Below are 23,110 nucleotides of genomic sequence, written 5' to 3'. Positions count from 1 at the left end.
CCCGCCTCCGCCTGGCCTGGCCCCTCCTCCGCCTCTCCCGGCCCCGCCTCCGCCTCTCCCCGCCCCGCCTCCGCGTCTCCCGGCCCCTCCTGGGCCTCTCCCTGACAGGCCGGAAGGGCAGTCCTTCCCCACTGGGCCGCTGGCAGCGCCTGGAAGGCAGCGGCGGCGGCTCCGGGAGGCTGCGGTCTCGGCATGGACACCCGGCTGGACCAGGAGACTGCGCGGTGGCTGCGATGGGACAAGGTGAGGGACGACAGGGTGTGGGAGCGTCGGATGGAGAAGTGGGGTTCCTCTGCACGCCCCAGGAGCCCCCACCTTTCCTGCGGGGAGTGCGGGTGCCTGAGCTTCCTTCCCTCCGGCCGCTCGCACCTGCAGGGCCCACGGCCGGTGGAGAAACGGAGGTGGAGTACCGAATTATGAATATGCAGATTACGACCTGCTACAACCTGTCATAGGGAGACACCCCCTTGAGGCCACAGCTCGCTCCCTCAGCTGCCGGGCTTCCTCTTTGGGGAAGTGGAACCCACCGGGGCATATTGATGCAAGGCGCGGTTGCAATACATCCACACAAAGGAAGTAGAGCCACTCACTGGTTGTATTACTTACAGATTCAAGGGGAGGGGGGCGGTATGCAGAGAGCCGGGGCAAGGTCAGTCCTCCGTCCCAGGTATGACGTCCCGGGGAGCCGGAGAGAGGGTAGGGTAGCAAGCACCCAGTATAAGGTGGTTAGGGCGGCGGTCACTAACTTTTCCCCCGGGCTGAACTCTAAGTGCTTATTTAAAAGATGCCCCGGGAAAAGCAAAGGAAAACTTGGGGCGGAAATCCCTCTGGGTGTGAGCTGGGTTATAAAGTAAAATGACTTGGCAGCAACCCAGAAAGACTAAGTTGTTTTTCTCATCAAATGCGGGAAGACGGAAGAGGAGGAAGCTGGGGTGGCCAGGCCTCCTTGTGTTTGGCCTGCACGTGGCAAAGCCGGGGCAAGCCCGGAAAAGTTGTCCCGGGACAAAGCCAGCCCTTTGGCCGTCTGGGGCTCCAAGTTCGGGAGAGGGAGAGCGAGCCCGAGCTGATCTGAACTCGGCCGGCCGGGCTCTGGGGCCGCGTCCAATTGGGGCGTGCTCGCGTGCCCGCGTCACTCGGACCGCTGGCTCGTCCTTTAGTAGTACGCTGTGCATCCCCAGAAACCCAGAATCGTTCCGTCCAGCCTATTCCTTTTGCTCCTGGGAACTTTGCAGGGAGCAGTATTCCCATCCACCTCTCCCAGGTGCTTGGTTGAGAACGTGCGTGCTCCTGATTGGGCCCGCCTGGCTTCAGGCGTTTTCTTCTGGTCTCCGACTTTGTTGGAATGACAGAAGGGAACTCCTTGAGCACAGCACCGCTAGCTTTTCTCCTGTTCACTCTCTTAGGTGCAGGAGCAAAGAGACCCCGCAGCAGACAGCACCTCCTCCCTTCTTTAACTCTCCTACTTGCCCCTTGGGGCAGGCTGTTTGTTTTCCCGGGAATGTTCCTTCCTCTTCTGCTGAATTTGTTTCTCAAGCTGTTAACTCCTGTTTCTGGCCTGAACTTACATGTGATTTATGTAGAGGGGCCTTCCCTGGCAACCAGGGATAAATTATGTCTCCCTAATTGGTCTGCATTGCTCAAAACAAAACAAAAAACAAACCAAAAAAAAAAAACCCACAAAAACTTGTTTGTAAGTGTATTTGTTTAATGTCTGGCCCACCAGGGCTGACTTCGAAGGCAGGACATGTGTTGGGTGGCACAACCCTGTTCTAGGAGGGTCCAGCACTTGGTACGATCCTCTGCTGTCCTGTTTTGAAATTCACTTGTTGAACAAGGAGTCCCACATTTTCATTTTGCACTGGGCCCAGACAAATTATGCAGCCGTGCCTGTCCGCTCCTCCACTAACGTACATGGTGTTTAGAGCCTGACACAGGGCACTGGTCTTAGCAGACACCTAAAATACTGGTAGGGTGAAAGAGGGCAGATTGTAAGCTCTGTCAGCAGGGGCCAGGCCTTCCTCCTTCCCCCCGGCCCCTGTACTGGAAATGTGAGCACATCCCGCCCAGGATGCTATTGGCAACTCCTTGGGTGGCTTTTCTTTTCCTGGAAAGACAGCCTGGTAATTCTTTAGGGAGGGGAAAATGTTTCCATTCGTGATAACTTCGTAACTTGAGGTGGGTAGAATCCTTTTAAAGTCATAATTGATCGTGTGTTTTAAAACCATGAAACATTCTCTTTGAAGAAGTCAAAACCTAACTTCTGCAAGATCTTGTATCTGTATATGGAGAGAGAGTACTTCCCTGGGTAGAGGCAAAGGGGATGTTCTCCTTTTTAGTTTTTAATTTCTACGGCTCCTCTTGCTTGTTTTTTCGTGTCTCAGTGTCTTCCTTGGTTTGAGACAGACACCGGGTGGGGAGCGTCCTGCCCACCAAAGGCACTGCAAGCCCTCTGGTCTGATTCCCCCACGTTATATAGCTGACCCTGTCCACTCCCTCACTGGTGCAGAGGGCCTGACACAGCACACTGCACAAGGCAGGCACCCTCTGCATTTCCACTGTGCCTTCATCCCGTGTCTCAGCTGTCAGCTTTAGTCACACTCAGGGCCGGTTCTGATCTCTGCCGCCCTCTTGACTTTATATTCTTCTCTCTCTGCCTCCTTTGGTTTCTCTCAGGCTATTAGGTCTTTTATGGCTATCAAAGGCCAGGTGGCATTTTCCAAATCTACCCTGTACACAGGGGAATCACTGGATATTGGGTGTGACCTTAAAGTCTGTGTTTTCTCATTCACTCAGCAAATATTTATTGAACCTCTTTAATGTGCCAGATCTGAGCCCTTCCTTGAGGGCACCTGACAATCTGGTTGCTCAGATGGTGCTCTAGGATCACCAGCTATGGCTCTTAACCCAAAAAGGTGGGGTTTTACTTGATCCTAATCAAGGTAGAACAATATGGAAATGTGGGCTCCATTCCAGAAAGCAAAGGTTTTATTGCAATAGCATTTCAAATTTTAATGGTGTGGCATATCTTGGCTGCAGGTTCATTTAGTTGGATCGTGACTGTAAGATACAGTGCTTACTCTCTTGTTCCTCTGAAGTCTTACTTTAAAAACCTGATGTGGAATTAATGTGATTGTCATTTTCCTCCATTCTTCACATTTTCTGCAACTCTTGTACAAAGAAAATAGGGCAATGTAAAATGAACTTAAATGGTTCACATGAGCATCTATTTGAAACAGTTTATGTAATAGAAAAAGCACTAGATCAATGTTCAAGCAAGTCACTTAACCTCTGAGGATCCCCATCGACGAATTGGGGTTTTTGTTATTTGTCTCTTGCACCCACTGCATGCGTCACATTTGAGAGAATTGTACAAATTATGACATGACTGGGGCGCCTGGGTGGCGCAGTCGGTTAAGCGTCCGACTTCAGCCAGGTCACGATCTCTCGGTCCCTGAGTTCGAGCCCCGCGTCGGGCTCTGGGCTGATGGCTCGGAGCCTGGAACCTGTTTCCGATTCTGTGTCTCCCTCTCTCTCTGCCCCTCCCCCGTTCATGCTCTGTCTCTCTCTGTCCCAAAAATAAATAAACGTTGAAAAAAAAATTAAAAAAAAAAAGAAGAACAAATTATGACATGACAATAGTAAGTTTTTTTTAAGTTTATTTATTTATTTGAAAGAGAGAAAAAGCTTGAGCGGGGGAGGGGCAGAGAGAGAGGGAGAGAGGCAGAGTCCCAAGCAGGCCCTTCATCACGGAGCTCCAACCCAGGAGTCATGAGATCATGACCTGAGCTGAAGTCGGACGCTTAACTGACTGAGCCACCCAGGTGCTCCAGTAAGGTTTTGATTTAAATTGTATAATCTCACAACTCTGTGGGAAAATTTGAAGATATTAGGGAAGAAAATGAACTAAATGCCAAGCAGAGAAAAATGTTTTACATTAATTTGATGTGAAGTACCTCCAAACCACCTTGTGAAGGAGGTTATAGACTGTTCCCATTTTACAGATGAGGAAACTGAGAATTCAAGAAGCTAAGTAGGCTACCTAAGTACACAGAGTTGGTACATGATGATGTGACTGGCATTCCATTCTGGGTGTTAGATCCCAAAACCATGTGTTTGTTCCATTTCTCCGAAAGCACTTGCCTTGATGGGCAAAAAAAATAACATATTATAAAGGAGAAAACAGGGCTTCTGGGTAGCTCAGTCGGTTAAGCGTCTGACTTCCGCTCAGGTCATGATCTAACAGTTTGTGAGTTTGAACCCTGCATCAGGCTCTGTGCTGACAGAGCGGAGCCTGGAGCCTGCTTCGGATTCTGTGTCTCTGCCCCCGCCCGCACCCCTGCTCATACTCTTTCTCTCTCTCTCAAAAATAAATAAACATTAAAAGAATTTTAAAAAAAATAAAGGAGAAAACTATTTTCTTATACTCACAACACTTCCGACCCCAAATGTGTGGTTTTTCCACAGCAAGTTAATTTCCAACTCTCCATGGATACCAACTGGGCATCCTACAATGTAACTCAATTCCGACACTACCCAGAGTCAGCACAGACTTCCCTCTCGGATCTTAGGGGCTCCGTCCCACAAAACTACCCCCACTTCAGATGTCAGTCCAAAGCCCCAGGTGGTCACCTGGCCAACCAGTGATAAATTAGGGGTTCCCGAGACCCCCTCCTCGGGTTTGATAATTTACCAGAACCGCTCACAGCCCACAGAAAAGCACTTTACTTACTATTACCAGTTCTATTATAAAGGATACAACTCCGGAACAGCCAAATGAGAAAGCTGCATAGGGTAGGGTGTGTGGGAAGGGCTGCAGAGCTTCTACACCCTCTCCAGGGATGCTGCCCTCCCAGCACCCCAAGTGTGCACCAGCCTGGAAGGCCTCAGAATCCAGTTGCTGAGAGTTTTTGTGGAGGTTCTGTTAACCTAGGCGCGATCGAATCATTGGCCACTGGTGAGTGGACTCAATCTCTGAGCCCACCAATCCCAAGCTGGTTCCCCTGGCAACCAGCCCCACCCTCAGGAGTCACTCTATTACCATAAACTCCCGGTGTGGTTTGTAGGGGCTTATTGTGAATAACAAAAGATACTCTCACCCCTGCCTCTCAGGAAATGCCAAGGGTTCTAGACGCTCTGTTCTAGGAGCCGGGGACAAAACCAAAATAGTATTTCTTATCATATCACAGTATCACACATTATAATTTTTAAAAAATTGAGTCATGGTGTTGTACACCTGAAACTAATGAAACATTGTGTTTAACAATAAAAAAAAACTTACTCATATTTCAAGTTGCAAAACTGAGAAGCCATATATATATGGCTCTTCAAATATATATATATATGTATGTATATATATTTATATGTATACATATTTACATATATATGTATCTTTTCAGATATATACATTATTCCTCTATAGGTTCAATCCTTGTGGTTTTTTTTTTAATATATATTTCAGATTTTTTACTCTGCTATTCAGCTGGCTGTGTCTGTTGTATACATTTGTTTTGCAGAATCCTTTAACTTTGGAGTCAGTGAAACAACTAATTGCAGATGGAAATAAAGAAGAACTAGAAAAATGCTTTGGGGCCCGAATGGAGTTCGGGACAGCTGGCCTTCGAGCCCCAATGGGAGCAGGAATTTCTCGTATGAATGGCTTGACCATCATCCAGACTACACAGGTACCACATTTTCATATTTCTTGGTCATTCTTAACACATCCCCAGCGTTAAAAGATAAAACTGAGGCATGGTAAACGTTTTAAGGGTTCGTTTCTGTTTGAATTGGTCAGTGCCAAACCGGAAGTAGTTAGAATCCCACTGGCAGGGGCTGGAAGAAAGACTTACATAGGAGAGGAAGAGGCAAGGCAAGGAAATTCGCGGATTTGGGAGTGGTTGCCTTATTTGGGAATGTCTTGCAGGCAGTTTGTGATTAGCTGTCCTTAGGTTTTAATTTCTTAACCCGTAGGCATTTACAGGCTTGGCCTTTGGTTTGCTTCTATAGATAGACTACTAAGGCATTAAGCCTCCTCAGTTTATATAACCCCAGGCTCCTTTTGCATTTGAAGGACCTAATTTGTTTTAATTATGGCCGGGTCTTGTGGGTTTGCCAAGGCACAGGGACATTTACTCAGTCAAGTAAGGCTTGTGCAGTTGGTTAAAGGGGTAACTTGTTTCAAAATTCATACAAAACTCATACAAATTCAAAATGCAAACAAAATTCATACAGCCTAGGTGGCTCAGTCGGTTGAGTGTCTGGCTTTGGCTCAGGTCATGATCTCACGGTTCATAAGTTCGAGCCCAGCATCGAGCTCGTTGCTGTCAGAGCAGACCCCGCTTCCCTATCCTCTATCCCCTCTGTCTTTGCCTTCTCCCTGCTTGCGCTTTCTCTCTGTCAAAAATAAATAAAAACATTAAAAAAAATCATACAGCCTTCCTTTCTTCCTTTCATTCAGCAGAGATTTATTGAATGCCTACTCTGTGCCACGCTTTGGAGATATAACAGTGTGACTCAAACAGACAGATTCCCTCGTGGAACTTTCATTCCAGTGCAAATCCACCTGCTAAACTGATGACTTTTATGGTTTTGTAATTTTTGCAATGGTGGAGCAGGTGCAAGCATTGAAAAGCGTTTCTAACTACCAGAATACCCGGGAGCTGATTCTATTTCATTTTAATTTGTAGTATAGGTGGAAATTACTGCTGAGTTCCTTTGCTTTCATTTGTGAATTTTACTGTCAGAGTCTACACCCAACTGCCGGGAATAGACATGAATCCTTTGATGAAACAGAAGAGCTCCCATGGAGTACCCGGAGTTTTGTTTTTGAGGGAAATGAAGAACAGATTATTCTCTTTCTTCAACTACATATGCTTGTTTAAAAATAAACGTGGCTTTGGGCACCTGGGTGCCTCAGTCGGTTAAGCACCCGACTCTTGATTTCAGCTCAGGTCATGATCTCACGGTTTGGTTTGTGAGATCGAGCCCTGTGTCGGCCTGTGCACTGACAACGTGTAGCCTGCTTGGGATTCTCTCTCTCCCTTTTCCTCTGCCCTTCCCCCCACTTGTACTTGTGCACTCATGCACACACTCTCTCTCTCTCTCTCTCTCTCTCTCTCTCTCTCTGACAGAGAGAGAGAGAGAGAGAGAGAGAGAGAGAGAGAAAATGTAGGTGACTTTAATTCTGAAAGGTAAAAAGGCTAGAAAAAATGACTAATGATTACGTGTACCTTACATGTATCTCCCAGCATAAAAGGCAGACTTGAGCATGTTCTAGTGAAACCCAAATAAGGAAGTCTTGTATAAGGGTATGGACTTATGCCATGGGAACCCTGGCTACAAATTTCTGTAAGCCATAGGGCTCCCTGAGATCTTCTTGGAGGGAAGGCTTAGAATGGAGCGAGCCTAGGAATCCTGTTCTAGTTTATGGTTTGCATGGGATCGTGCCGCTCGGGAAAGTCACCCTCTGCTCTAGGTACCAGGGCTGTATAACTAATCGCCCAAAACATAGCGGTTTTGAACAACAACCACATTTATTTTGCTCACACATCTATAATGCAGGTGGAGTTCAGTCGGGACAGCTCATCTCTGCTGGACCTGGCATCTCTTGAGCCAGCTTAGAGGCTGGAATCACCTGAGAGCTCATTCAAGCACACGTGTGCAGTTACTGCTGACTTTTGGCTGAGAGCTAAGCTGGGGCTGGAACGTTCTGTGTGCCCCGGGCTTCCTTACAGTATGGCTTGGAGAGCAGCCAGTGACAGCATCCAGAGAGAGTGTGCACAGGTGGAAACCCTATTGATTTTTATGACCTAGCCTTGAAAGTCACACAAATTCACTCCCATCATGCTCTGTTTGTTAGAACGACTCAAGGCTGTTCCTGTTCAGGGAGAGGGCACATAGATACCCACCTCTCAATGGAGGAATGTCACTGTCCCATTAGAGGAGCACAGGGAATGGGATGTATCCATATGGCTATCTTTGGAAAGTCCAGTTGGTTACGTCTCCATTAGGCTTAATTGCTAGGGGGTTCTAAGGGATTCAAGATGAACTCAGAGCCTTTTCTCCTATATTCATCTGCATCTAGTTTCTGAGTATGATGAACTCTATCCTCAGAAAGGTCTTAGGCCCTGTCTCACACATCGTCTCCCCTAGGGGAATTGGCCCCTTCTGAGAGGAGACCTTGTGATTGTTAAGAATCCCACAAAACTGAAATGAGGAGATCCTTTAAAGGTCCGCTGATTCAACCAGCCACCCCTTGTGATAATTTCTTCTACAGTCCCCACCACTTTGACCTGATTATCCAGCCTACTCTGGAACATTTATAATGGGAGACAAGGATGTTTAAATGTACGACAGTTTTATGACATCAGCAGGTACATTTTTAAAGTCTTAGGAGTGGTTTCAAAATCAGAGAAAGAGGGTTCCCAGGACAAACCACTCATAGTTTGAGATTTTGAAAGTGTACAGAATTCCTTTATTATGTCCTTTGATAACATTTCAATTCTGAAAACCTCCCTGATCCCATACTGAGTCCTCTCTAGAATAAACTTTCCCTCTTCCCTTAGCCATTTTCTCGAATCCTTAGTCTCAGCTGGCCCCAGTGTTTTTTGTTTTTTGTTTTTTAAATATTTGTTTATTTTGGGGAGAGTGCAAGCGGGGGAGGGGCAAGGAGAGGAAGACAGAGGATCCGAAGTGGGTTCTGCACTGATAGACTGACAGCATCGAGCCCAATGTGGGGCTTCAACTCATGAACCCAGGAGATTGTGACCAGAGCTGAAGTCAGACATTCACCTGACTGAGTCACCCAGGTGCCCCAGCCTCAGAGTTTTTTTTAAAGAAGTTTGGTGCTGTGAGGGTGCTGGGCTTACACTGAGTGCTTTTTGTGCCCTTAAACACGGGGGCCATAGGGCAGGGGTTGAGTGGGGCTGGGGAGAGGGTGCTGTCGCTGATGGAAGCCTTAGAAGCATCTGAGTATCTTCTGGAAAAGCCACAAAACCAACGTACATGTGTCCTTATTTCCTATATCACTCAAACTCAGAAGATCAGCCCAACACAATATTTGGGGGGAAAACTGAAGGTATTCTCAATTGGCACTGCTCTGGCCACAAAACTGTGAAGTATCTCCCCTACCAAAAATAAGTTATATTTATTTTTAAAAGACTTCCTTCAAGGGAGGGGACCAAAAAAAAAAAAAAAAGACTTCCTGCAGTCGAAGTGAAATAAGTAATATTCTTACCCAATCAGCCAGAGTTCTATTTGTTCTGTAATAAAACCTATTTTGTCCAGTGATATAAACCTATTGAGTTCAAAGTTCACTGTTTTCTAATCTTTCATATTTCAGATCGATGTGAGGTTATTGCACACACTGAGATACAGGAATTGCATGTTCCATTAATTGTAGGCAGATGATAATAGCCCAAACTCTGCACGATTTTTATGTGTATAATTGGCTATGCCATGCAATTAGACTGATAAGGCCTCCATAAAAGTTTGGCTTGCTAGAAAACAAGATCACAAGTAGAACAGGTTTAGACCAGATGATTGCCAAAAGCTTATAAAGCATATTAAGTTTCTTTGACCTTCTGATGTTACCGAGCAGGCTGAAACGTCTGAAACACCTCCCTGTCCCCAGACATTTTAGAACTAGTGTAAAGGAAGGAATATAGACTTTAAAGGAAAATAATAAAAATAATGTTCATAACAGCAAACACATAGTGCTTACTTGGTGTTGGATTGTCAGCACTTAGCATATTAATTCAATCCTTAAAACAGCCCTTTGGGGTAGGTACTGTTGTTTTCCTAGAAAACAGAACAGGAAACTGAGGCACCACGCGATTAAGGGGTTTGTCATTTGCTCATAGGTGGCAGAGTGGAGTATGAAGCCCACAGATGCTGTGTGTTTTGAACCCCTGCACTATACTGCCTGCAACCAGACCCAGGCAGAAATCCGGGCTCTGCTATTCATGTGTCCGGCAAGCCTCCCTGAGCCTTAACTTTCCCATCCATAAAATGGGATTCCTTGGCAAAACTGATCTGGGAGTTACCGATAATAGATACTAAGTATCTAGCACAGTACCTGATACATATAGTTAGACAATAACTGAAGCTGTTAGTTTCTTATTGTTCAGTGTGTTTCATTATCCGTGGGATATTTTTTAGGGATTTTGCAGATACCTGGAAAAACAATTCAGTGACCTGAAGCAAAGAGGTGTTGTGATTAGCTTCGATGCTCGAGCTCATCCACCAAGTGGAGGCAACAGCAGAAGGTATTTAAGGATATTGAAGAAGCCTTTTTTTGTAGTGTATTTGGTGGGTTTCTTTTTAATCACTTTACATTCATTTGTCAGCTACATGGCTTAACTATAAAAAGGAGTCCGTTCTGCCTTGCAACTTTAAGAATTCTGGTTTTTCATTTAAGGGAATGAAATTATTTAGACAATTTAGAAGTTAATATGTATCTAAATGAAAGACATTTTTTTAAACGGACAACATTATTTCTTCCTCTCGCTTTCTTCCTCTTATGTCATTTTTTTCCTCCACTATTCATAAGCCGCAGGAGCTTCTTCCCATTCTTGAACACCTGCTTTAAGCTGCATTCTTATATTGTTTCCAAACCACTGGGACCCTCTTGTAGCCAAAGGCAGATGATGACGGTGATGAGAGGAATAGCAGTTATTTGAGTGCTGAACATGAACTAGGCCCTCAGGTGTTTACTCATTTCATTGTCACAACAGCCTATAAAGTGTACTTTTATCTCTGTGCTCTGAGATCATGACGTGAGAGAAGGAGCCACAATTTCAGCGTAACAAAGCTGACACCAGCGGTCAGCAAACTTTACTTCTAAAAGGTCAGTAGTAAACGTTTTACACACTGTGGACTGCACAGTCTGTCACAACTACTTGACTCTGGTGTGGAGCACAAGCACAGACATCGGTTATACATGCTGAGTGGGCATGGTGGTGTTCCAATAAAACTTCATTTCCAAAATGGGCTGCAGATTGCCAACCGCTGCTTTCGACTCCCTTTTTTACTTGAACACTTCCCCTATTGTGATGAATTTTTTTGTCACTCCAGAGTAAGAGTATTAGTAGTTTCTGAGGTTGGAAGAACATACAAATATTTAATATTGATGAAAAGTCTCCATAACTTTAGATAGTGCAGGATGAGTTCATAGAGTCCTAATCTTTGCCCATCAGGAGTTTCTAATCTAAGAGAGAAGCATTGACGGGAACCAATGTGCAGCTTCGAGGAGGGGAGCATAGCCAGGGCATAAGATTAGATGACACCAGCCACCAGACTGAACTCAGAATGACGTAAGATTTTTGCTTTTAAGCTGCAGGCTCAAAAATGTGTTTTTTGTCAACAAAGCAAGAGAGAAACTGTAGCCCTGTGTTTGTAAGAGAGTGATGTAGTATCAGCCAGAATATCAGTTTGTCAGTTTCCACTTCGTGAATTTACAGTTAGAATTAGGGCATAAGCATGCGCTTTCCTGGCCCCAGGGGCAGGTCACATCCTCCAGCCAGAGCGTACCCAGTGCACGTATGTGGCCAACGGTGCCTGTTTAGCTTCTGAAATTGCTTCATTTTAGGCTGACTGTCCTGCTTCTGGTTGATATATCCTTCAAACATGTTCACGTTATCAGTGAAGTTACAGATATCTCTTGCTCTGGCCTTGGAGCCATATCATTTCCTTGAAGTGACTGCCATGTGAGTTTATGGTTCACGTCTCAGTGTTTGATGGGATGGAGTGGAGCTCAGGGTCGCTCTCGATCACCTACAACATGCAAGATGTTTAGAACTTGTAGCATAAATATTAAACCAATACCTGGTAAAAGCTTCATGATGAGTAAATGGAAACTTCTTAAAGAGCTAGAAATGATTGGTCTCAGAATTTTATGTAAGGAACTGTTTATTTATTCTTTAATCTTCCAATTTTAAATATCTGGTGGGAAACATAAACAGTAGCTGTCAAGCACATGCAGAGAACACATTGGATCTCTCTTGTGCGGATCTGTAACTTAGTTTGTATATGTAACGTATATGCTGAGTGTCTCCCTTGCTCCTTTTAAGTCAGCGCCTTTAAAAGCAGCCAGAACATGTGATAAACATGTCAAGTCACTTCAATTCTAATAAATGAAGTTTAGACTTAATTCAGATTTTTATTAATATTGTTTTTGCTGAGTTTTATTTTTTATGAGTCTCCTTGTATGGAGCCTTTTTTTTTTTTTAACTGTCAAAATCATTTTTGTGTTTCTGTGGATCCTAAGAATCTTAACACTTGAGTTGTTAAAGCACAGAGATCTCTTTGTGCCCACCCAGCTCCAAGAAGAGTGTTGGATAAGGCTGGTCCTCAAGAAATACTTGGGGAGAGAATGAATATATATCTGGTTGCTTAAACCTGTAATGGTATAATGTAGTTCATTGGAAGAAAACTGCTCAGTTATTGTGATAAAATATTTCACTGCAAGCTGGAAGAAAGATTCAATGCTCAGTTCTGTGTCCTGCCCTAAGCTAGCCACCATGGAAGATGAGAAAAATGTCAGTGTCAAAGATTTAAATCTTCTTTTACCCTCTTGCACTGTTGGTGGGAATGCAAACTGGTTCAGGCACTCAGGAAAACAGTGTGGAGGTTCCTCAAAAAGTTAAAAATAGTACTACCCTGTGATCCAGCAATAGCACTACTAGGAATTTATCCAAATAGCCAGGAGTGCTAATGCATGGGGGCACATGTACCCCAATGTTTACAGCAGCACTTTCAACAATAGCCAAATTATGGAAAGAGCCTAAATGTCCATCAACTGATGAATGGATAAAGAAGATGTAGTTCATATATACAATGGAATACTACTTGGCAATAAGAAAGAATGAAATCCTGCCATTTGCAGCAATGTGGTTGGAACTGGAGGGTATTATGCTAAGTGAAATAAGGCAGTCAGAGAAAGACAGATATCATATGTTTTCACTCATATGTGGAATTTGAGAAACTTAACAGAAGACCATGGGGGAAGGGAAGGGGAAGAGTAGTTACAGAGAGGGAGGGAGGCAAACCGTAAGAGTCTCTTTTTTTTTTTTTTAATTTTTTTTTCAACGTTTATTTATTTTTGGGACAGAGAGAGACAGAGCATGACGGGGGAGGGGCAGAGAGAGAGGGAGACACAGAATCGGAAACAGGCTCCAGGCTCTGAGCCATCAGCCCAGAGCCTGACGCGGGGCTTGAACTCACGGACCGCGAGATCGTGACCTGGCTGAAGTCGGATGCTTAACCGACTGTGCCACCCAGGCGCCCTAGAGTCTCTTAAATACAGAGAACAAACTGAGGGTTGATTGGGGGAGGGGGGTGGGGAGAGGGGAAAATGGGTGATGGGCATTGAGGAGGACACTTGTTAGGATGAGCACTGGGTGTTGTATGTAAGCGATCAATCATGGGAATCTACCCCCAAAACCAAGAGCACACTATATATACTGTATGAGGGCCAACTTGACAATAAATTATATTAAAAATAATAATAATAAAATAAATTAAAAATAAATTAAAAATGAATCTTTTCTTAAATGACTGAATGGAGCCAAGATGTATATATGCCATATATATGTACACACACACACACACACACACACACATATATATATATACACACACACACATATCACATGCACACTCACATACATATGTCAATATGCCTTATGTTTTATGAGAACATCTAATCAAATGCTAGTCTGTGTGGCTCATGCTGGATTGTGATAACTTCAGACTGGGATTTCTCAGCCTCTGCACTGTTGACATGTGACTTCATACTGGGCTGGATAATTCTTTGTTGGGTACTGCTGTGTGCATTAGAGGATGTGCAGCAACATCCTTGGCCTCTAGCCTGCTGGTAGCACGTACCCCAGTCCCCAGTGACAATCAAAAATGCCTCAGACACTGCAGACGTCCCACGGGGGCAGAATTGCCCTCTGCTGGGCTCAGCCCTGGCTTAGCTGCTGTGTGGCCATTGGACGTGGGATGACTTCTCTGGCTTTCCTTGGCCTTAGTCCCATGTCTGTCAAACAAAAGGGTGGAACGAGACGACTCCTAAGATTCCTCCAGCTTGAATGTTCTATGCCAATGGAAATATAACAAATGAACCTAAAGAAGTGGGTGGGCATTCACTTCGTGCTTCACTGTCATGCACAGTCCTGACAGCCCTGTTCTTTCTCCCCCATCACACTGCATTTCCAGATTTGCCCGACTTGCTGCAACCACATTTATTACCCAAGGGATTCCTGTGTACCTCTTTTCGGATATAACCCCAACCCCCTTTGTGGTAAGTATCCCTTTTGCTTATAATTTTCTATCACGGGGTCAGGGATGGGACATGGCTGCATTTTAGTCTTTGGGCTTTGGGTATTTATGTGACAGAAGAGCCCCTTGGCATTTATCAGACATTCTCTCATCTCTCTGGATATGTTTTCCCACATTCTAGTAATATTTGTATGGTGTTCAACTTTCAATATGTCAGAATTGATTTTTTCTTTTTTTTTAATTTTTATTATTATTTTTTTTATTTTTTAACATTTTATTTATTTTTGAGAGAGAGAGACAGAGTATGAGGAGGTGGGGAGCAGAGACAGGGAGATATAGAATCCAAAGAAGGCTCCAGGCTCTGTGCTGTCAACACAGAGCCCAATGCTGGGCTCAGACTCGTGGGCCGTGAGATCATGACTTGAGCTGAAGTCGGACGCTTAGCCAGCTGAGACACCCAGGCGCCCCAGAACTGATTTTTTTCTAAGTGCGGTTTTTCTTTAGTTACCATTAAAAGGATATTTTAGCTAGTTAGCAAAATATTTTGTTGGTCATCTGTGTTTTCATTTGATTTGTAGTTCTTTTTCTCACTGGCACAATGTCTCGGGTCCCAAAGGAAATGTCTTGGGTCTAAATCTGAATTTACCTCAAACTATGCCTTACCCCGAATATTTTTGACAAGTTGATGCACCAACTTTTTATACAAATGTTTCGTTCTAAACGCTATTCATGACCAGGACAAGAAGCATGCTTGGCATATTTTAGTAAGATTTTATATATATATATACACACACACACACACACACACACACACACACACACACATATATATATATATATATATATATATATAATCCTTAATATAGCAGAACCTAAAGAAAAAGACAATAGGGACTATGACAACTGTTGTTTTTAAGTAGCTAGAACTTTTAGGAACAGGGCCAGATGCTGAGAATATGCATTTTCAGAAATTAAGCCAACAACATGCTTAGAATGCAGTTATTTACATGGAGTGGAGAAGAGAACGTATAAATACAGAAGGCAGCCCCACAGTGTAGTGCTTCCTGTCTCTAGTGAGCTGACAGGTAGGTGCATCACCTCCCAGATTGTAAATAAGCCAATTCACACGCAATGTCCCATGCAAACGTAGCTCAGATTTCATGGTTTGATGGAAAGATTGCAGTGTGTTCAAGCATCCTTGGGCTTCTGTACTATGTAAGTGTTAACTGCCATGATTTTTATATCAGACACGAATCATAGGAGTGTGTCGTGATCATTTCCCCATGCTGTAGAGTGGTTCTCCTTTTTTCTTTGCTTCGGGGATGGAAAATAACTCCTAAAGGGACAAATGACCACAGAGATGCTTGCTGGGAGGCTGGAGGGGGGCAGATGGTTAGAATCTCCGGTTGCCTGTGTGTAGGAAGTCTCAAAAGCAATATCACAGGGAGGCTAAGCCAGCCCCTCTCCCCATTTGGAGAAGTAGTCTTGTAAAGGTAGGGGGCTGAGTAGAAATACAAGAGAAGGATTTCTAACCCTGGAGTAGGACATAAGTGAGCAAGCTACAGGAGCAGTCTCCATTTCTTCATTTCCCTCCACCGTTTCCTAAAAGCAAATGGGAAAGAAGAGAAAGCCATTGGAGGGGAGAAACTGAATCCAGACGCTTCTGTCCCAAGCAGAAGGCTTAAAAGAATGTGAAATGAGGGGCGCCTGGGTGGCGCAGTCGGTTAAGTGTCCGACTTCAGCCAGGTCACGATCTCGCGGTCTGTGAGTTTGAGCCCCGCGTCGGGCTCTGGGCTGATGGCTCGGAGCCTGGAGCCTGTTTCCGATTCTGTGTCTCCCTCTCTCTCTGCCCCTACCCCATTCATGCTCTGTCTCTCTCTGTCCCAACAATAAATAAAAAACGTTGAAAAAAAAATTTTTTTTAAAAAAGAATGTGAAATGAAAGATTAGACCTTTTTGTTTGAACAGTTGTCTCGCTCTACCAAGTGGAAGACAGAATGAGAAGAAGGCACCTAGGAAAATCCCCACGTGCCTTGTTAGGGTGCCCATCCTAGAGTTTTGAGCCGTGAGTTGGCGCTAAGGGAAATGCAAGTATACTTGGGTGTGGCACAAAAATATTGAATGATGCATTATTTATGTTTATTAAAGGAAACATTGATACAAATAATATACAATAAACACACTAAGTATATCCTGTTCTTTGTTTGAAACGGTTCTTTTTTCCTGCCTGCACAGCCCTACACAGTGCTGCATTTGAAACTCTGTGCTGGAATCATGATAACTGCCTCCCATAACCCAAAGCAAGATAATGGTTACAAGGTATTCATTCTGTTTTTTTTTTTTTTTTTCTCTCCACACCTGTATCCTTCTATGTGCATCCTATACCTTTACAGTATAGGTAACAGAGGCTTTACTTCCATTGATCCTAAGCCATCTGGATATGTTCCTACATCCTCCAGGTCTACTGGGACAACGGAGCTCAGATCACCTCTCCTCATGACAAAGGGATTTCTCAAGCTATTGAAGAAAATCTAGAGCCATGGCCTCAAGCTTGGGATGATTCTTTACTTAATGGCAGTCCACTGCTTCATGACCCAAGTGCTTCCATCAATAAGAGCTACTTTGAAGACCTGAAAAAATACTGTTTTCACAGGTAAATGGATTGTAAACTCACCTCAAGTGAGTTGAAATTTGTGATTCAGCCAAGTTCTATCAGTTTTCATGAATTTTTTCTCTTCACTCGGTATATCTTCTGTAGCTGTATCTGGTTTTAGAGGCCGTAGGTCAGGGGTTGGGCATTTTTCTTGAAAGGACAGATAATAAATTTTGTTGGCTCTGTGAGCCACTGTATTATTACAACTACCCAACTGTTGTGGTGGTAGGAAAGCAGCTATAGATGAAACACGAGTGAATGACAACAAACATAGCTCGGTTAAAAAAAAATTATTTACAAAAGCAGGTGGCTGACATATTGGCCGTACTTCAGTGACCTCTGTGGTAGAATCATAGATACGTGTATATATGCATGTGAGTGTGTATATGTGTATATGTATGTAAAAAAAAAAAAAACTTGCTAAAACATGGCGAAAGGAAACACTGATGTTTTGTATCTTTCCAGAAATTTTCTGTGCCTATGCTAGCATATTGTATGTGTAGTGTGTTTCAAAACCATAAACAGGAATATCGCGCGCGTGTAGTTTGTTCCGTGCCTTTCTCCCCCCGGTTAGTCATGGATACCTTCTGTGTCAGCCCCTACTAGTCCTGACTCCTCTGCTGTAAGGGATGCTGTACACATTGATTTAACCCGGTGGCTCAGAGACTTGATACGTACAGTTAGGTAAGAAGCAGACCAGCTGAGTAACCATGTGGTCCTTCTGTAGCATGCTGTGGGTCCCACCACTGCTGACTGTCCTCCAGCAAGAAAGCACTGGTTTTAAAGAAGCATAATTTCTAGACCGTCTCTAATATTGTATTTGTTGGACCACTGGGACCAGTTGCAGCTGAAGGGAGTGGCCCTACAGGCTGGGTGTTAGCATGTGCAAATGGAAGTCCAGAGCGGCCAGATCACCTGACTTGTTCTCCATAAGAGAAATGAGAAACCTAAATTTTCCACGTGAAATCTCCTCATTTTTAAATACTGGTGACCATTTTGCAAATGGCGTGTTCGAGGGTAAGGGTCTCGAGTTGTTTGCTCCTCAGAGCACTGGGGGCAGCACGCCTCGGCACAGTTCCTGGAGAACCTGTGTGTGCGCACCTGTGCGTGTGCGTCATAGGAGACATTTCTGGCATCAGTGTTGTACGTGCATTTACAAAGTTGGCAATGATTAATAAATTGCTCTCCAGAAATGTTATTCTAGCGGACACTCCCACCAACGTCATCATAACAATATCAAATACAATGATGGAATATATCGAGTATATCTTAGCAGTGTATGATCCACACATCTTACCCATACTGAGTATTATCAAATTTCTTATTCTGCTAGATGAAAGGAGTGTCTGGGGCGCCTGGGTGACTCAGTTAAGTGTCCAACTCTTGATTTTGGCTCAGGTCATGATCTCCTGGTCCTGAGAGCCTGCTGGGAGTCGGGCTCTATGCCCTCTGCACCGGGCATGGAGCCTACTTGACAGTCTTTCTCTCTCTCCCTCTGCCCCTCCCCCACTTGCACTTGCGCTCCTGCTCTGTCTCTTAAAAAAAAAAAAAAGTAATATTGTATTTGGATTCTTTAAGTATGAATAAACTATTTTTTCATATTCATTTAGCCTATATTTTTCCATGTATTTATTCATTTTTTGCATCTGTGAAACCTCTTTGCTTACATAGAAAACTAGTCTTCATTTATTTCAAATATTGTTTTCCATTCTGCTCTTATTACCTTTGGACTTTTTTATTGAAACTTTTGGATGAAATCTTATAAAAAAATTGATTAAAAAGTTGACTTTTTAATTTATGAGTTCTGAATTTTATGTCAGATTTAAGACTCTCTCTACACCAAGATTATTTTTATTTTTTTTTAATTTTTTTTTCAACATTTTTATTTATTTTTGGGACAGAGAGAGACAGAGCATGAATGGGGGAGGGGCAGAGAGAGAGGGAGACACAGAATCAGAAACCGGCTCCAGGCTCTGAGCCATCAGCCCAGAGCCGGACGCGGGGCTCGAACTCACGGACCGCGAGATCGTGACCTGGCTGAAGTCGGACGCTTAACCGACTGCGCCACCCAGGCGCCCCGTACACCAAGATTATTTTTAAAAATCCCCTTTTTTTCCCTGGGACTTGCATATTTACATTTTATAATGTTTAAATCTTTTCTTACACTGGTGATTTTTAATTGTGCCTGAGACACAAAATAAGAAAGCAGATTGGGGCTTTTTTTTTTTTTTTTTAAGTTTTGTGGTTATATCAATGCATTAAATTGAAGAATCTGTCTTTTTTAATTGGAAATTAAAAAACTGTCTCTTTTAATTGGAAATATCACCTTTATCAAATAATTTCTTTTTTTTTCTTTTGAAGTTTATTTATTTGAGAGAGAAAGAGGGCATACCAGTGGGGGAGGGCCAGGGAGAGGGAGAGGGAGAACCCCAAGCAGGCCCTGCACTCTCAGCACGGAGCCCGACATGAGGCTTGAACTCACGAACCTTGAGATCATGACATGAGGTGAAATCAAGAGTTCGATGCTTAACCGACTGAGACACCCAGGCGCCCCTATGAAATAATTTCTAACAAAAATTGAGTGCTTATATAGATAACTTCTATAGGACTTTCACTTGTGCTAATTAATTTAATCTCATTTTAATCCTCACAGTAATGCTGAGGGTAAGTTCAGGTGTATTATCATCTTATAGATGAAAAACTTGTGACACAGAGAGGTTAAGTTAATAACCAACAATCACACAGCTTATAAGTGGCAGAGCTCCTAAATTCTGTTCTTCTAATCTAGTTCGAAACCCTTCTATAATTATGATAGCTTTATTTTTTTTTACATTTTTTTTCAACGTTTATTTATTTTTGGGACAGAGAGAGAGCATGAACAGGGGAGGGGCAGAGAGAGAGGGAGACACAGAATCGGAAACAGGCTCCAGGCTCTGAGCCATCAGCCCAGAGCCTGACGCGGGGCTCGAACTCACGGACCGCGAGATCGTGACCTGGCTGAAGTCGGACGCTTAACCGACTGCGCCACCCAGGCGCCCCATATAATTATGATAGCTTTAAAATTCACTTTAATATCTGAGTGATTTTTTTCAGGTTTGTTCTCACTAATCTTTAGCATATTTATTTTTCTGGGTGCATCTTATTTCTTATTTTAAGAGAAGACCTCGTGCATTTATTCACTTTCAAAAAAAATGGACAATAACCTAAGATTCCAGCAGTCAGAACACTGGAATTTTTCTAAGTCTTATTTTTACCTTTCTATTACCTTTACTTTTGATATTTACTGTTATTCTATTTTAAGTGTCCGGAGCCAGGCAGTTTGACCAATAGGATTGTTACTTGACAAAGAAAAAACATTTTTATACATCTCTATATAAGATGTTCCATCACATTTTGTTAAAAGGGACATTTTGAAAACCATTTTGAAGCTAGTTAAGAGTACTTGGGGGGCGCCTGGGTGGCGCAGTCGGTTAAGCGTCCGACTTCAGCCAGGTCACGATCTCGCGGTCCGTGAGTTCGAGCCCCGCGTCCGGCTCTGGGCTGATGGCTCGGAGCCTGGAGCCTGTTTCTGATTCTGTGTCTCCCTCTCTCTCTGCCCCTCGCCCGTTCATGCTCTGTCTCTCTCTGTCCCCCCCCCCCCAAAAAAAAAGAGTACTTGGAACTGAGGCCCTAGCACTGCCACAGGTGGGCACCCACTAGCAGCTGAGTCTCTCCTGGAACCTGAGCCCAGAGTTCTTTCTTTAATCCTACTCTAGGTGCAAAAGCTATCACATAAAACAGACTCTGAAAGTAATCAGATTTACTGGAAATAACTACAGAGTAAAATTTAAGGCATGAATATGTTGGGAGTAGGGTATATATTTGGGAAAGAGTGAATAAGTTTTGCTCTTTTGAAAAACTTTTTAATGTTTCTTTATTTTGAGAGAGAGAGAGAGCACGCACAGGGCAGGGGCAGAGGGAGAGGGAGAGAGAGAATCCCAGGCAGGCTCTGTGCCGTCAGCACAGAGCCTGATGCAGGCTATCCCTTAACCCCGTGAGGCCATGACCTGAGTCAAAATCAAGAGTTGGACACTGAACCGTCTGAACCACCCAGGCACCCTGCTTCTTTTTTTAAATGGAATCAGATAGTTGTCTTGTACATCTTTATTATATTGATTTCTTCCTTTCTTAGCAATCTGGTTCCCTAATAGCAAAGTTTCTAGTTTTGCAAGCCATATTTAAATATTTTATCTGTATTTTATCCTTTCCCATCATGTGCTTAATCCCAGGAGTGTGAACAGGGAGACCAAGGTGAAGTTTGTGCACACCTCTGTCCACGGCGTGGGTCATGACTTTGTGCAGTCGGCTTTCAAGGCTTTTGACTTTGCTCCTCCTGAGGCTGTTCCTGAACAGAAAGATCCCGATCCTGAGTTCCCAACAGTGAAATACCCGAATCCTGAAGAGGGTAAAGGAGTCTTGGTAACCTAATCTTTTTTGTCCTAAAACTTACCTCTTATATTGAAACTTCTTACTATCAAGTAAAATAATTTTTATGCATTTTTTTTAGTTTTGTAAAGTTTTATTTATTTAAGAGACAGAGAGAGTGAGTGGGGGCGGGGGGCAGAGAGAGAGAGAGAGAAATGGAGAATCCCCAAACAGGCTCCACGCTGCCAGCACAGAGCCTGGCGCAGGACTCGAACTCACAAACCATGAGACCATGACCTGAACCGAAACCATGAGTGAACACTTAACCAACTGAGCCACCCAGGGCACCCCTTTTTATGTGTTTTCATTGTGCTAAACAAAAAAACCAACTTTATCATGAGAAATATTTATATCTATTAGTCATCCATTTCTTATAGGAACCTTCAAAACACATATCTTAGCATCAGGATGTGAGAGCTGAAATTGAAATGATATTGTAAATTGAATTGAATTAATGAAGTTAAAATTTAGTTTACCCTGATTTTTTAATGTTAAAAAGAAACAATAATGGAATGAATATTTATCACATGTTTTTTATTCCTTAATATTTTTATTCTGGAATTTTCCTAATATGAAGCAGAATTATTTAAATTATGGTTCCTTTAGCCTTTTTTTTAATTTATTTTTTTAACATTTATTCATTTTTGAGGAACAGAGAGAGACAGAGTAAGAGCAGGGGAGGGGCAGGGAGAGGAGGAGACACAGAATACAAAGCAGGCTCCAGGCTCTGAGCTGTCAGCACAGAGCCCAATGTGGGGCTCGAACCTATGAATCATGAGATCATGACCTAAGCTGAAATCAGATGCTCAACTGACTGAGCCACACTGGCACCCGCTTTTAGCCTTTTTAAAGGTTAACAGTGATATTCAGCAAATTGGCTTACTTTGGTTTGTTTTGAGGTCGATCACTTGGCAAAGCCTAGAAACATCAGTCCAGCCACACATACGCTATTAAATGTGAGGTGAACCCCACGGGCAGGTGTGGGTCGTGTGTTGATGTTCCCATTATCTGACCTTTGGCTTAGGAAGTAATTCGTGATCAGCCAAGACCAGCTCCAGAAATAAAACTCAGCCTTCGTTTGGGGAAAGTTTTTTTAGTTCCTCAAGAACTGAATGTTTTTTGTTTTTTTTTTTTAATTTTTTTTTTTTTTCAACGTTTATTTATTTTTTGGGACAGAGAGAGACAGAGCATGAACGGGGGAGGGGCAGAGAGAGAGGGAGACACAGAATCGGAAACAGGCTCCAGGCTCCGAGCCGTCAGCCCAGAGCCTGACGCGGGGCTCGAACTCACGGACCGTGAGATCGTGACCTGGCTGAAGTCGGATGCTCAACCGACTGCGCCACCCAGGCGCCCCAAGAACTGAATGTTTTTAAAGACGGCAATATGCTCAGTTCTTGACTGAAATAATCTTTTCTTTTCCTACTTTTTCAGACCTTATCTTTTGCCTTGGCTGACAAAACCAAGGCCAGAATCATTTTAGCAAACGACCCGGATGCTGATAGACTCGCTGTGGCAGAAAAGCAGGACAGGTACAATTGATTGGGATTACCTATGTAGTAGCAAACATAACGGGTGACATCTTGAGCAGTTAACTGCTCCTGGAAATATTTACTGTTCACTGTACACATCATCACCTCACGGAACTTCCTGTCACTGAACCTCTAACATACAGCAAAATGCAGTTCTGGGGCCCACACGATGATTGGCGAGCAGAAG

The 23,110-nt window shown here is 43.6% G+C and overlaps 1 protein-coding gene across 1 annotated transcript in view; it reads left to right on the top strand.

Moving 5' to 3' along the window:
- The first annotated feature begins 107 nt into the window (after positions 1 to 107).
- The window catches only part of PGM2 (phosphoglucomutase 2), a 39,734-nt gene continuing 16,731 nt past the window's right edge, over positions 108 to 23,110 (top strand). The window contains exons 1-8 of the mRNA XM_040485995.1: positions 108 to 243; positions 5,514 to 5,681; positions 10,156 to 10,262; positions 14,215 to 14,299; positions 16,513 to 16,596; positions 16,737 to 16,930; positions 21,199 to 21,388; positions 22,826 to 22,923. Of these exons, the coding sequence (XP_040341929.1) occupies positions 193 to 243; positions 5,514 to 5,681; positions 10,156 to 10,262; positions 14,215 to 14,299; positions 16,513 to 16,596; positions 16,737 to 16,930; positions 21,199 to 21,388; positions 22,826 to 22,923 (977 nt within the window). The 5' untranslated portion in view covers positions 108 to 192. The remainder of the gene's footprint in view (positions 244 to 5,513; positions 5,682 to 10,155; positions 10,263 to 14,214; positions 14,300 to 16,512; positions 16,597 to 16,736; positions 16,931 to 21,198; positions 21,389 to 22,825; positions 22,924 to 23,110) is intronic.

This window comes from Herpailurus yagouaroundi, unplaced genomic scaffold (genome assembly GCF_014898765.1).
Source record: "Herpailurus yagouaroundi ecotype Mexico unplaced genomic scaffold, PumYag 28, whole genome shotgun sequence".
NCBI lineage: Eukaryota > Metazoa > Chordata > Mammalia > Carnivora > Felidae > Herpailurus > Herpailurus yagouaroundi.
This window is presented reverse-complemented; position numbering and strand designations above follow the sequence as displayed.